General features: G+C 42.3%; 1 protein-coding gene across 24 annotated transcripts in view; it reads left to right on the top strand.

The window, feature by feature from the left end:
• CNTN4 (contactin 4) overlaps positions 1-16256 on the top strand; it is a 657650-nt gene that overhangs the window by 547941 nt on the left and 93453 nt on the right. For all 24 annotated transcript variants that reach the window (XM_065550819.1, XM_065550814.1, XM_042849912.2 and 21 more), the window contains one exon: positions 3461-3611. In XM_065550819.1, the coding sequence (XP_065406891.1) occupies positions 3461-3611 (151 nt within the window). The remainder of the gene's footprint in view (positions 1-3460; positions 3612-16256) is intronic.

Raw genomic sequence — 16256 nt, forward strand, 5'->3', positions numbered from 1 at the left:
GTTCAATTTTCTGTGATTCCTAGGGTTATGTTATCTGTTCACAAATATTTAGGCTGTTGCTGAGTATTCAATATCTTATATGTAAATCATAGTAGGCTCTGTGTGGTTCCCCCCCCACACACACACACACACAGAAAATGACAAGAATGATGATTCTGCAATAAATGTGGTGTTCATTATTTTCCAGTTTAAAAAGTTACAGCCATCTCATACCATCAGGGAGCAAAAACAATAGTCCTGTGTGACTCAGGCTACTATACGTAGAACACATGTATACAAGTAACAAAAGTGAATAGTCAATGCAAACACTTTGCAAGCAAACCATACTCTGAGAACTAGTTGTCTAAACTGTTCAGTAAACATTTAAAAGTAACTGATCTATTCAACAATTGATTTCCAAATTATTTTTCAATAGAAAAAAGTGGCACATTTTATTTTAAAATTGGTAATTAATATTGTTCTCAACGAGCAATGTGACCAACTCTGATATATATAGTATATTAATATGTAGAGGTCCTCACTGTGTGTCTTCTATTTTGAAAGGTTTTTTGGCTCCACTGTTGTTTTTCTGGTACTTTGATAATCTCCTATATAACATATGTACTTTCCTCTATGCCAAAATGAAATTATCCATCTATGATTACACATAAAAGGCAAGACAGCCCAGACATTAGTTGACTCACAGATTCACAGAAATTGGAGATAGAAGAATTCTCTTAGGTCATATAGTCCATCCCCTAGTCAGCATGAGGTTATTCCTTACCCTATGTTCTTTTTGTATTGGAGGCAGAATGGATGGCAGAAAATTAAGTGGCAGAATAGATGCTTCAAGAAAACTGAATTTCTCATGGGTTCCACTCTCCAGTTTTGTGCCACCCTGCTGCTTCAGGGGCATTTTAGACATAGGCCTAGTTTGACTTCTATATTTGGGGGGGGGGCATCACCAATGCAGACAATGGGGCTATGCATGGAGGGGGGGACAAAATCCGTGCCTACCTGAGTTTGCAGTTGAGCGGGAGGGAGGAATACCCCCCACACACACCATCCCTCCCCAAACTACGGTCATGATTTTAGCTCATTATGTGTAACATCTACTTGATCTATAAACAGTGAATTAAAACTCTCCTGAAGTAGCAGTGTAACACAAAACTGGAGAGCCAAGCCAAATCTTTGGGCTCACTTCTAAAATTATATGCCATAACATGAAAAAGTTTTTAATTTTTGCCACAAAGCATTTTGGCAACCAAGTTCGATATATTATCAAGCAGAAATTATTTGCCAAAACAAACAAGCAAACAAAAGACCTGCATCCTAGAAGGGAGTTGTGAGGACAATCATGCATTGGAACAACAGTAGTAGATTTGAAAATAGAATGCAAAATGAATGTCATAACTCATAAAAGCCAAACATGGTACCAAAGCATTGTATTCAAAAGTATAGCTGTATGAAATGTACTGTGAAATGAGCTCTGCTATGATTAGTACCCATGTAAAATAATCATATTGAATTAGTATATTGCATCGTATCTTAGCTAATAGGACATGTAAGATGTAAAGATAACTTTTTTGTAGTTACAAAAGTAGCAAATTTAGTGTTATCAGTTGTGGGGGAGATGAGGTCTTTTCTAATTTGTCCCAGTTTGTAGGTGTCACATTTATAGGGCTGGCCATTTTTTAAACTTGGATTTGTGCATACATGTTAATTATAGTAAATACAGTATGTACTCCATAATTCAGTTTAATTCTGGAAGTTGTTGAAGACTTTTTAGCAAACAAAATTTACTGTATGCTTAAAGATAATTCAAATCACAAACTCTTGGCTTGACACTCTTTGTTAAGTCCTGCTACTTTCCGTTATACTGCACAAACCTTCCAGGTTAGCCACAGCTGACAAACTATACAGTGAGCATGGAGAGAATTGATCATTGTTCCAGGTGGTCTGTGGGTTTGTGAATGAAGTCTTCAGGGGACACCTACAAAATGTGTTGTTTGGTTTGGTTTGGTTTTTCCACACCTGTGGTTTGAATTATAAAACATATTTTTTAAATAAAACTTGAATGTCTACTGAAATGGACCAAACTTTCAGCAGGCTTCCTCGCATCTTCCAAATGTCCAGGCACTTCTGTTTGCACATGCCTGTGTAGGCAATTGTCCATGCAAATGGGCATCTGTAAAATGTGCAGATGTATTTAAGGAGCCCTGAAGTAAATGTTGCTGTGTAACAAGATTTTTGTTCCCAAAATCCTGGAACACTTACAGATCGAGGGAGAGGGGGAAAGTGGGAGCACCAAGTTCAATCAAAAAGCCTCATTTTGGGTTTGGAACAGGTAGACAAAGATGTATGTGGTCAGCTGAAAAATATTTATCAAATCCTTTAACTGTCACTACGTGTGTTAAGTTTGATTCTGAACACAATGAACATATTTATATATTATGGGGCTTATTTTGACCTAAAATTGGTTTTATACAAATATAATTCCACTGACTTCATAGTACTTCTAATTTATTTACACTAGTGTGAAAGGAGAATCAGTTCTTGTATCTATACAAAACTGTGCAGCTTATTTGAATATAAATGTTACTTTTTCTGACTCTTTAAATTGTAGATACTATTAGCATGTCAACATCTGCCAAGAGCTCCAACATGATGGAAACCGAGATATCACTTTTATTCGGCACTCTAAGTATAAAATAAATTGTGCTATCTCAGAAACCACTCTGGAGTAATTGTTTGCAAATGCTGACAGTTCAATGCTGATCACTGTCCCTACAGTAAAAAGTGTTAGAACAAGAAACATTTATGTTATTAAAAAAAAAAAAAGCTGAGAACCTAAATGTCCCACTAAATTCCCTGAGTCACTCAACCTCTCTTCAAATCACAGCCTTTATTGTCCTATATTATGTGTTCCATTCCATAATTATGGCCACAAACACCTCCCTGCATACTGTTGTGTTACGCACACACAGTACTGGGGAAGAGATCTGTAATCGCCTGTGTACTGTTAGGCATTTTAGCATATTTTCATCATCACCACACACTGTTATGTTATGAACATGGAAGAATGACCCCCACTGCACATATAAGTATTTCTGATGTGAGCTTCTCCAAATTGCACTGTATAAATGGAGCCTGATCCCTAGATGGAGTAAATCAGCAAGGGTCCATTGACTTTATTAGGGCTACACTGCTTTACACCAGCTGAATATTTGGTCCATGATCTTAAGGTTTCATTACCAATACGTTTTGCTATTAAATACATCTTTCCAAATAAATTAAGCTTTTAAGCACAGAAGTATCTATTTTCCTAATCAATCTGCATGTGTAGCTCCTGATGCTGATAATTACGGAAGTTACAAATGTAAATTGGTGAGCGGATACACCAGAATATTCTAATGTTAAAAAAAAAAAAACGATTGGTTCTTTCCAGAGTGAATTCTAAGCTTCTACTTTTCTTTTTCAGCTTTGGGTCCAGACTTTTCCAAAACCCTCTTGAAAAGATTAACTCTTGTTAAAGTGGGCGGTGAAGTAATCATAGAGTGTAAGCCAAAAGCTTCCCCCAGGCCTACTTATACTTGGAAGAAAGGAAAAGAGATCCTGAGAGAAAACGAGAGGTAAACTCTTAAAGTAACCGTTACTTTTGTTAGCTTGCTCCAACCCAAGGGCTTTCAGCAATGAAAGCTAAAATGGTCATTAATAGCGTCCTGGAAATGACTTGCAAATAAATGTGAAAACAGCTAGTGTTCAATCTGTGGTATTGGGGGGTGGGAGAGCTGCTCCTCTTGTGTTCATCCCAGGCTCTGTAGAGTGTTAAAAAAAAACTGCCAAGAAGCTTATTCACTAAAGGTATAATCTAGAGCAAATATTTTTGCCTTTGGATTGCTCCAAATAGCCATAGTTCTTCAAAAAGATTTCCCAGGAGATCCTCTCCCTGAAAAACTCTACTGCAGATTACTGTCCCTTGTAAATTATTCCGTCTCCCAGCAAACAGCAGTTATTTGGGGTCAGTAACTAGTTTGGCAATTGTAATGTGTGACTTGGAGACAGTATTTTCTGAGTGGCCAAGTCACATTTATTTTATACCAAGGATGATATTTGCAACCAGCCTCAACGTGGCCTCTAAATTTGCACCTGCACATTTTGCACATACAGTCAGGTGTTGGTACTGAATATTTTGATATCTGATGGCTTTATCTACCCAATTTGTGCAACAGTTGTGCTTGTAATTATGCACAGGAAAACAATGGAAACCATTCTTTGAAAATTTGTCACAAGGAATTTATGAGATAGTGTTACATGCCAATTTTGGTGGCATTAGATCAGTGAGCAGAATCCTGTACTGCTAGCAGATAGCTGACATTTTACAGTTCTTCAAATTAATGCATGTAGCTCTATGTGTTTATTAAAATATTGTCAATGGAAATTGTCAAGATTTCTGGTACTGTTGGCTTTCCCCTGCCCACAAGGATGACTTTAGCCTTCATCCTTCAATCAGTCATGCACGAAATCAGCAAATGCAGAAGTGCCCAAATACTACTTTTAAAATATGTACCAACCGTTTTCAGTGCTTAGACTGGCTCAGGTTTGATTCACCTGAAATTCTAGCCTCATGCTTTGTTTTATCTGAACTGCTTACCTGTAATAACCCCATTCTCATTGCAAACATTAGAACGGGTATGTCAAAATTTAGGCTCATTTATGGCCAGATGCTAAAACATGATGAAGACAAGGGTGCTCATTGCCTTGCAATATCTGACATTTATTTATTAAGCTATTGCCTTATGTGCTGTTTGCTTTGAACTCTCAAGATGCCATTTTCAATTGACCAGTCATTTTGCCCCACTCCCTCTTTAAAGTGGGCTACACCGTGCAATGAACCCATTGAAGTAAGTACAAGTTGTGCTTGGATGAGCACTGCAGAGTTTTGTTCAGTCTTATCCTGTGGATGAAGTATAGAGCTACCTCTGCCAACTAGAATATGAGGCAAGTCTAGATGAAAGTTATAAAAAAGTGTTTGGGACTCAGGATGTATTGGGTTTTAAAACTGAGATCTCTTGTTCTTCAGACAAAAGACTGTAAAGAGAATAAAAAATGTTGAACATTTAAGCCTTTACTGTCTCAGAATTGTGAGCTTACTGTTCTACTTGCATTCTCCACTAGTCAAACTCAGTATCTGGAGTTTGTATAAGCATCACCTGTGCACATTTTCTCATGTGCAGTGGTGGTGGGGTGACTGAGGCTTGGTTTATTTGGACAAAGGGCTATCTAGAAGGAAAAGTATACGAATATATATTTCTCATCTAAATATTTACTCTGACTGTGATACAATGCTGACCAAGCACAATTCTTTGGACTTTAACCTTATCCTCCCAGAAGAAAATATGAACTAAAACATGAAAACTCTACTTTAACTCCTATAGTTACTATTAGAAAAGATTTCGATACAGAAGGGGTTGGAGTTGGAAAGTAATAGATACCATTTGAATTTAAGGAAGTGTGGTTCACCAAAATAGTTCATGAAGATGGGATCATTTTGGCTTCTAATGGGGGGAAAATAATCAAATAAATGAATGGTTCAACAGGACACAGATTAACTACGATATATTAACTACTCATTCATAAAAATCTTAGCAATTTGCAGTATCACATCTGTTCCATATTCACTGGAGAGAGCCAGGCAAGAGCCAGATGCAGTTGTGGAAAAAATAGCAAAGAAGATAATGATGACTAATGCAAGATCTGAAGCATGACATCAATACATTCTTTCATATGGACCCAAATAGAATTACTGTTCTTCCAATTATTTCTCCTAGCCCTAATGCCTTAATAAGACAATTTTCCTTCTAAGTTTCCCATACTGTATTTATTACTACAAATCCATGATAGCCTACCCGCCCAGATGTAAAACTGGGTACCATTGGGGTTCCTGGCTGCTTGGAAATATAAAAAACTCTCTCATCTGCTACATTTCATTTATTGTTAGAATGAAATTCAAACTCAAACTTTTTAAAGGCACCAAATACTGAGAGGGGTTTTTTTCCATGCACCCCGCCCCCTCCACTTTTCGTTTTTCCATACCATGGAAATGTCTCTGAATGCACCTAGCTCAGATCTAGAGTCTTGCAATTACTTGCTTTGGGGTGGAAATATGCAGTTCTCTCACTCTTAGGGCTTCTCTACCCAGTGAATTAGTGTGCAAGCCAGAGTGTGAATCTACAGTGCACTGTGTGCTCTGCTGTGTGCTCACTGACCATGTGAACTGTGCACTAAAAATTCTGTCGTATGCTTTGACATACTAGCCATGTAGACAAGCCCTTAGACCAGGTCCTGAGTTCACTATCCCATATATACTAACCACTTATCACTCTGCAGGTCCAAATAGATTTGTGGACATCTGCTTGATCCTCCCTTCAGGAATCCATGGCCAGCAATATTGAACAACAGCCTTCTTCATACAAAGTACTCTTATTTAGCAGCTGGAACAATGTGTCAGAGAAAAATGGATCTTAAAACAACAAACAGCCTGTATGCGTATTTAGTCTTATGCTTCCCTTCAAGCTATGTTAGACAGGCTTTCCCTGTAAGTTACAGGAATAGAGACAATCCAGCTTTCATTCTTCTAACAAAGCTCAGATCCTCCAGTGTGTCTGTGGGTCTCCCAGTCTCTCTCTGACTGGTTCAAGAAAGCTCCACCCCCTTTCTGTGTAGGGTTCTGAGTCCACTTACCATATTGGTCAATAGTTTCTCTGCTTACAGGCCAAGATGTGGCATCTTCTGGTGTTTAAACCTGGGTTCTTCTAGTCAGTGGGATCTCACACTGAAAGGCCACCTCCAGTTCACCCAGCTGCAAAATGGGTACCTTATGCATCAGGTTACGGCAGTCAAAGGCAGTTGGATGAGATGCTGGCCACATCAGTCCCTTGTGTACTATTGGCTGTGAAACTGATGTGCCTTAATCCTGTCAGCTCGATGAGCCATTGGTTCAGGGATCATTCAGCAGGGCCTATGCAGGAGAATGCCCCTGCAATGGCTTCTGCTCCATTGTTTGGGAAATTAAAACCATTCATTCTCAATGGGGTATAATCAGAGGCCTGATTGCTGTCTCCCCCTTGTGGGAGGGTGTTGAAACTGCCTGATCCCCTTGCTTAGTCTAACATTCCATTTTAGCGGTCAAGCACACGGACTGCATTTTAGATACAGATCAAAATAGGCAATTTAATACAGAAGCCTTATGATCATACTTGATCCCACCAGGGCACACCAAGGTTGAGATTGTTTGTTTGTTTTGCCTCTAAGAGACTCAGCCCAGAACTTGCAGACCCAGAGGAGGGGGAGGCTCTTCCCCCCTATGTAATTTAGACAGCTTTAGAGGCCTAAGTTACAGCAGCCATCTTGGCTGCCCTCTGGGCAGCAGCAGTGCTCAGACTCTGTACAGCCCTGCCATGCCCATCCTGCCCCAGCTCATCCCTATGCCAGGGCTTGCAAGGGGATCCTCACAGCACAGTCTTATGGATATCTTCTGCAGCGCCTGTGCCAAGAGAATCCTTTGGCAGGAACCAGGACACCTTAAACCCCTTTATGCCGCTGCAGCTCTCTTACCAGGCACAAAGGGGCAAGAGCAGGAATGAGTCCCTGGGGTCAGACTGAAAATGCTAAAGGTCCAAAGGCTTGTGGTAAATCTTGCATCAACTAGAGCCTTTAAATCCAGGATGGATGTCTTTCTCAAAGATCTGTTCCTGTTCAACCACAATTTATTGGACTTGATGCAGGACTCATTGGGTGAAATTCTCTGACCTGTGTTATGCAGGTCAAAGTAGTTGATCATGACGGTCCCTTCTGGTCTTAAGTATATTGAAATCTATGGAAAGAAGAGCATAAAGAATAGCTGTTGCTGGGATATTTTCATCTGGGCTGGGAGCAGAAGTTTTGGGTAGCACGTGAGAAAAGTTGTTCCCACGAAATTTCCAGCCTAGCCAACTCTGCAAATGTGGGAACTTTGAACGAGCATCTGAACTTCTGGATACTTCTCCTAACTGAACCTCAGCTCTGATACTGTGGAGGTTAATTGATGTGGATAGTCCTTCCAATTCCAAGAGGAATTAAAAGCAATGTTAATGTGCCAATGAGATGCTTTGAATTCTGCCATATCATGGCAATTGTTCAAGTTCCTACCTTGGGGCTCTTGTGACTTTGCAGACAGAGTGTAATATCAGGGAATAACGTCTAGAGGCAGAAATAACATGTATCATGTGCTGCTGGGAATCCTGCTCTGGGGGCTACTGCTATCCAGGAGGCAGAACTAAATGTGATGCTCAATGTTTGCCTAGAAGGCACAGCCTATCTTGGAAAAGAGAGCTTTATTGCTTTAGGTTTTGTATTCTTCTCTGGAGGCAGAACTACTGTGTACTGTGCCCTTAATGAACAACCTGCCCTGGAGGTATTGCTGACTGGTGTTTGAGAGCTCTACCATTGTGTTATTAGGAATTCTGCCCTGGGGTACAATTATATTATTGCAATCATTAAAGGCAGTTCATCTCCATAATAATGGAAATCCTGCCTTGGAGGCATAACTGCATCAAAGTAATGTTAGCAGCCTGGCTCCAGAAGCTAAATTATATATAGCTATAGCATAGATATAGACATGCTGCAAAATCAGCTCTGGAAATAAAGACCGCTCCTACATAGCTATGGATCCAGAGTTCATTACCCGTTCTTGGTGCTACATGAACATCCAAACACATTATTCACTGCCAAGACCCTGTTGTGTCCTATGGGCAACATAGAACATAATCCTTGTGCAAAACCACATTACATATGGCTGAAGCAGCCCAGTAGAGGATTTCCCTGAACTGGGGTAACTCTTAGTAATACAGTGCTACCACAGCAGCTCCCATCCTCCAAGCTTTCAGCATAAGGGTTAAGGCCAGACATCCTAGATTCTGGCAATTTGTGGGTCTCAGAGTAGACCCTTGAGACTCTGAGCACCTGGTAAAATGTAGAGTAGACTTGCTGCTCTGCCTTATGCCAGATAGGCGTGTGGATCAGGAAGAGGAGGTTGCAAACTTTTGCACCATCAACTTCCTCAGTTCTGCCAAGCAATTTGGACCTATACTGAAAGTACTAGTAGACTAGCAGCAGGGTCTGAACCAGATCCAGAGATCCCAATACCATGTGGAGGAGAGAGAAGATATGGGCCCTACCGTCAGGGCCGGCTCCAGCATTTCTGCCGCCCCAAGCAACAACAACAACAAAAAAGCCGGGATCGCAATCGCGACCGGCGCGGCAATTAGGGGGGAAAAAAAAAAGCCGCGATCGGCAGTTCGGCAGCAGGTCCTTCGCTCCTAGAGGGAGTGAGGGACCTGCCGCCCCCGAATTGCCACACATGCCGCCCCTCTCCCTTGGCCGCTCCAAGCACCTGCTTGTTAAGCTGGTGCCTGGAGCCAGGGCCAGCTCTAGGATTTTTGCCGCCCAAAGCAAAAACAATTTTGGCCGCCCCCCCCCCTTATTTAATTGCCCCACCCCTGGCCCTGCCTCAACTCCGCCCCTTCCCCAAATCCCCAGCCCTGCCTCCTCCCCCAGGCTCTCAAGCCTAGGAGGGAGGGAGGGGGAGAAGCGGCGCCGCGGCGCGGCCACTCGGAGTCTCCCCCTCCCTCCCAGGTTTGAGAGCCTGGGAGGGAGGGGGAGACCCCGAGCCGCCGCTGCGCGCGAAACAGCTGATTCGCACGCCGCTGCTCCCCTCCCTCCCAGGCTTGAGAGCCTGGGAGGGAGGGCGAGTAGCGGCGCGCGAATCAGCTGTTTCGCGCGCCGTGACAGCAGCAGCGGAGGTGAGCTAAGGCGGCTGGGGCACACTTTTAGGGGTGGCATTCTGGCGCCGGCCATGCCGCCCCTAAAAATGTGCCACCCCAAGCACCAGCTTGTTTTGCTGGTGCCTAGAGCCGGCCCTGCCTGGAGCCGGCCCTGCCTACCGTTCTTCTCCCTTCCCCACCCTTTTGGAAACAGAGCTGGGGCTCTAAATATCGAACAGTTAATGCGAGCTTTGGTCAGAAGAAAATGCTAATTGAATCATGGTAACAATGGACACTGAGCCATGTTCAGTCACAGGGCCTGATACTGCTCTCAGTTACACCACTGTAAATCAGGAACAACTTCACTGGACTGAATAGTTACCCCAGTGGGAGGCTGGTATAAATGAGAGGAGATTCATATTCTCCCTCTTCTCTTAAACTCTTGCACCTTTAATGCAAGTTTTTGATCAAGCATTTTATGTTTCACCATATTCCCTATTTGTGACAATAATTTCTTAGCATCAAATGCCATATACTGTTGGTCAGGAAGACTGGGTTGGGGGAATCATGACAGACTTGTTCCTACAGGGTTTGTGAATCCTGTCATAATAATTCAATTACAATGTTAGATAGATTTGTTACCTAAACTTGTGTTTTAAAGCCTTTATTTTTCAGGTGATCTTATTATAGAAAGCTTTACATTTCTTTATAATTACAGTATGGTTCCTGCAGGGAACTTACTCTGTTATAGATAGAATGTCTGATTCGTCTCTAGCGTACATGGGTGTAAATCAGAAATAACTTCACTAAAGTCAGTGACTATAGTGGTTACTCTTGGTTTACAATATAAGTGAGAGAGAATCAGGCCCTGGGTGACTACAGATAAATACAGGTGGTACATAGAGCATTGTCAACTAAAGCTATGATGTTCACGCACAACCATGCTCATATTCCAAATTGAGTAAGAAATACCCTATAATTTAGGTAACTATCCACCCGGAACTATGTAATTATATCAGAAAACATATTTTTAAATATTTATAAATATATATTCCCCTTCATTTTAGCATAATCCTCCATAGTCCAAATAATTATAACATTACACAATCCAAAAAGCTTGCAAGCAGTAGAATATACGCTAAATGGATAAAGTTTGGCACGTTCAGCCAAAGCAGCATTGCACTTAGTACAATATGATTTATTAATCTGCATTACCAAACTCACTGAAGCCTCAAGGTTGGGTTTTCTGTAAATATCTTATTGCATTTTTGTGTGTTTGTAATATATGGAAAGAATATTTCTGTCTGAACTGATCTTATTCCACAGAATGTACCTCACCTTTGATGTGAAATCATGTCGCTGTTGAGGAGTGTTGGGCAAGGATTAGACCATAAGTCTTGCATCCAGAAGTTATAGGATCCTTTTCTTGCTCCATCATGGATGGCCTGTCTCTCTCCCTCTCTCTCTTTCCCCCTTAATTTACACCCTTATATATTGGGGATAATCACACTTATGTACTTCACACGGGGGCGGGGGGGTTAACGAAGCTAAATGAATGTTTGCAAAGCACGGACAGTCTTCAGATGAAAAGCGCTGTTTTAAGTGGTAGGTATTCATTTTAGAATATCGGTCTCCCTGTACACACATCAAAGCTTGTTACTTTTCCATGACCAGTCACAAAAAAAAAAACAGAATGTTTAGTAACTGTCTAAAATGCCAAATGCTACTCCCCAAACATTTCTGCATAGCTCCAGTGAGTAGCCTTTGCAGGGATGATCCAAGAAGGGTTTAGTTGAAGGAAATCTTCCCCAAAGCCCCAGAGCTTGTTGTGGGGGTGCTGTGCAGCCATTCCACTGATGTTTCTATAGCCTAAGGACAATAATGGCACATGGGAGCCCTGTACACCCCCTTATCTGAAAGAATTTAGGACTATGGAACTGCATAATGATGAATCCGCTCACTGCTCTCCCCCTCCTAACTCCTGCTGTGTACTGCTTCTGAAGACAGGCTCTGAAGATAGGCACTGTAGTAGAGTAAATCTCCATAGCACAACGGGTATACTCAATCTGCTTTCATGGCAGCTCACAGCTAGGTCCTCCTCCACCCCAGCTGCAGAACCACAGTGATTCAGTTGTGATTTAATGCCGTCCAGCCCCATGAAGGGGATGACCGCATTTGGCCCTTACGCAGGCTAAGCTTTGGACATGCTCTCTCTCTCTCCACGTGTAGGTAAGTGAGAAATCTTATCTTCCCGTTTCAGACTTAGAGCTGTGCAATATGCAAAGATGACAAGAGACCCTATGCTATGTCTTGCCTTCAGATTCAGTCATTCATCCTTTTCCCCTTCCATCACACATTGAGCCCCGCAGTCTATTGTCAGTTATCCAGTTTGCCAGCTCATGTCAAAACCAGAGCTTGAGCGTTTCCAAACCAGTTAATTTTCTGTTAAAACAATTAATATTTAAAATTCACAAATGAGGGGCTCTTGTTCCTAATGTTTCCCTGAAAGACACTGAATATTAAACTGACGCTGCTACCAGACACACAGTGGAACAGAAAACTAACTTTTCTTTTATGCCAAAAAAGATTACTCTCCTCCCACTCTGGCTCATGTTAAGCTCCTGTACCATTAGAATTCTCTCCTTTGTATGAACATACAGTGTGTGAATTGTTTATTCAGTTCATTTGTAAGGGGAAAAAATCATAAAAAGTAAATGATGTTCAGGACTGCTAGCAAAGAATGTGAAAGTGTCCAATTAAACAGCCGCTCACAAGGACTTGTATAATAGCAACATCTGTTATCTTAATTAAACAAGTTTCTTTATAAAGGGGCCTGCACGGTGCGCTTTGTTACAGCACGATCTGACCTAGATACTCTAGGCGTGCTTGCTATCTTCATGGGAATTTTCCCAGTTGGTCCCATTTATGTTGCAGCCTTGACAAGCTTTGTGATATATGAGTGCACAGACACATGCACAGACACAAAGCCGAATTGTTTAAGTCCAGAAGGGTTTCTTTTTTATGAAAACCAGTAAAAACAAAGAAATGCAACATTCAAACTGATCTTCTTCTATTTAATTCACTGAGCATAGGTACTGCAGTGCTTGGAGGTTTGGCGCATCGCTCCTTAAATTTATACTTCTGCCATATGAAGGCTTGAGGGGACAAGCTAAGGGGATATAGTAGTATTTTCAAATGTGCCTGAGGGCCAGATTTTGAAAGATATTGCGAGTTAGGCATCTATCCCTAAATCCAATTTTCAAAAGTAACTAAGAAGGCTACATCTCACTGAAAGTCACTTAGGCCTGGTCTACACTGGGTGGGGGGATCGATCTAAGATTCGCAACTTCAGCTACGAGAACAGTGTAGCTGAAGTCTACATATCTTAGGTCGACTTACCTTGCGTCCTCACGGCGTGGAGTCAACTGCTGCCGCTCCCCCGTCGACTCCGCTTCCGCCTCTCGCTGCAGTGGAGTACAGGAGTCGACAGCAGAGCAATCAGGGATAGATTTATCGCGTCTAATGTAGACAAAATAAATCGATCCCCGATAGATCGATCACTACCTGCCGATCCGGGTAGTGTAGACGTACCCTTAGGCTCCTAACTCGCTTAGCTTGGCTTTTGGAAATTTTACCCATAGTGTCAGCACGAACGTTTGGATTTCTTTGCATTGACTTCTTGGTGTCACAGACCATCTTTACTTAAACACAGAAGACCACAAATTGTATATGAGTCAACACTGTGATGCAGTGGCAAAAAAGGCAAATGTCATTGTGGGATGTATTAACAGGAGTGCCATATGTAAGACATGGGATGGTGACTGTTCCACTGTACTCTGCAATAGTGAGGCCTCAGCTGGAGTCAGCCCCAATGCAGCCTTCCCAAAAATAGGGGGCCAGGGGCCCTGCCCCCTCCATGTCCCTACCCCTGCCCCTCCACTTCTGCCCGAGGACCTGCCCCCAGCCGAGCCAAAAGCTGGAGCAGGCTGGGAGCCGCAGACCCTCCACCTGCCTCGGGAGGCCCACAGCAGCCCCCAGACTGTGTCCCCGCCCTGCAGGCCCCCCACCCAGGGCAGGTGGAGGGTTCATGGCTCCCAACAGCTGTCTGCATGGCTCTTACCCCGACCGAGCCCTGGCTGGGGTACGGGGCCTTGGAGCCGCAACCCAGCCATGGTAAGAGCCGGGCAGCCAGGCAGCTGTGAGGAGCCACGGACCTTCCACCTACCCTGGGCAGAGGGCCCAGGGGTGGGGACATGGGCTGGGGACTGCTCTTGGCCCCCACCCCAGGCAGGCGGAGGGTGTGTGGTGGGGTGCCCCCTGCTGTCCGGGCTCCCCAGCCGGGCTCCAGCTGCCAACCTGGCCGGGGGGGCTTTAAGGGGAAGAGTAGGAACAGGGATGGGGGGGCCCATGGCAAAAAGTGAACAAGCCAGGCACTGTACTCTGCAAAAACGCTTTCAAAAAGTGGGAGTGCCAGGGCCCCCAGGACTCCCCTCTTCCAGCGCTGAGGACTGGAGTACTGTATCCAGTTTTATATCACACTTTAAGAAAGATGTGAACGAATTGGAGAGTCAGAGGAAGAGCCACAAAAAAAGGTTTAGAAAACCTGACCTATGAGGAAAAATTGAAAGAACTGGGCATAGAGTGGGTATGTTTAATCTAACGAAGACTAAGGTGACATAAGTCTTCAAATAAGTAAAAGATCATTATAAAGAGGACGGTGATCAATTGTTCTGCTTTTCCTCTGAGAGTAAGAAAAGAAGCAATTGGCTTAGTTTGCAGCAAGGGTAATTTAGGTTGGATATTACAAAAAACTTTCTAGCTATAAGGATAGTTACACCCTGGAACAGATTACCTAGGAAGGTTGGATGGTTGTAAGAACAGGTTAGACAAATACTGTCAGATCTAGGTATCCTTTATGCTGCCTCAGCATGAGGTGACGGGCTTAGAGGACTTTTTGAGGTCCCTTCCAGGCCTACATTTCTGAGATTCTGTAGTTGTTTCAAGGCATCCTACTCTCTGCTATAGTTACAGGGTTGGAGTAAAAAGGCTGGCGTTTATTGAGCCCTTCAAATAAACAAGAATCCCATCACTTTAAATCATTTAGCATTTCATTTCACCAACACCATTAATTGCACATCAATCACATGAGGATGAAGTAGTATTGGATATTTCACCTCTCTCTTGGTATCCTTACTTCATTGATTCACCAATGAAATGGCTTGCCCAGATTACCTCATCAGCTAGGAGCTGGGAAAGGAATTCAGTCCTTCTGCATAACCCCAGAGCAACCCTGAGAATACTGCATAGTCAAAACCGGACGGAGACTCTCTTTGACACTTAGCTGGAGTTTTTCTGTAAAGAAAAATATTGCTTATTGCAATACATAAAAATGACACAGTATCATGTAAATTAAAGTTATCTTGTCGAAGCATGTATTAAGCCATTTCTGATTTCTAAAAATACATGGCTGATTTCTCTGGCCCTGATTCAGGAAAGTGCTGAAGCACATGCTTACATCCATGCTTAATCATATAGCACTTAAGCCTGTGACTAATTGCTGATCCTGAAAGAGGCTATTCTAAATTTGGGCTTCTAATTGTGTCAGTTTCACTAATGTAGCATGAAATCCAGACCCTATTGAAGTCACTGGGGCCAGGATTTCATCCTTGATATATGTGCACTTAGGTCCTAATTCTGCAAATGTAGTGGTCTGCCATGTGGACCTCCTTGCAAGATCATGGCCTCAGTGCACTCAGATCTGTGACAGGAGGAGAGAACGCAAAAGCACCAGAAGAATCCATTCATCTTGGCACCACTACAACCCCAGGAGGTGTCGTCCAGAAGTTAGGTGTTCAAACTGAGAATTTCAAAGTAGTGTGTGCAATTCAGACACACGTTTTGCTACTAAAATGATATAATGTGAATCAGACTCCCCTATTCTACTTTGAAAATCTCAACCTACATGCTCAGTTGTCACTCTTCTAACTAAAGTGAGTTTGTGGAGAATTAGCCATAAGATATGTTTGTGATTTTTAAATGATAGCAGTTCTTGGGCTCACTAGCATTACTTAACCGTCATATTGGACTTTTAGAATTGTATCTGAATAGCCTGGATGTGATGGACTTAATTCATCCCCACTGTGCTACTTAACACTTTTATCCTACTGCAATTCACCTTATTCACAACAATGGCCATATTGACTACTTATATTACTAGAGTAAGAAGAATTTGGCCTGTTATTTGAAATCTAACTTATTTTTATTTTGACAGTGTAATGTATACAATCCTCTTTAAAAAAAAAATAGATCTTCTAAAAGCTCTCAGATAACTAGCAGCACTACTCCAAAATATGAAGTTACCTGCCAGTTAGCCAAACTATTGTTTTTTATGTTCGTTACTTTGCTTACTCAATTGAGTGTATTTTCTTCGCAAAATTGGATATTTTAAGTTAAGCCAGTAGGTCCATATTCCAT

This window comes from Chrysemys picta, chromosome 7 (assembly GCF_011386835.1).
Source record: "Chrysemys picta bellii isolate R12L10 chromosome 7, ASM1138683v2, whole genome shotgun sequence".
NCBI lineage: Eukaryota > Metazoa > Chordata > Testudines > Emydidae > Chrysemys > Chrysemys picta.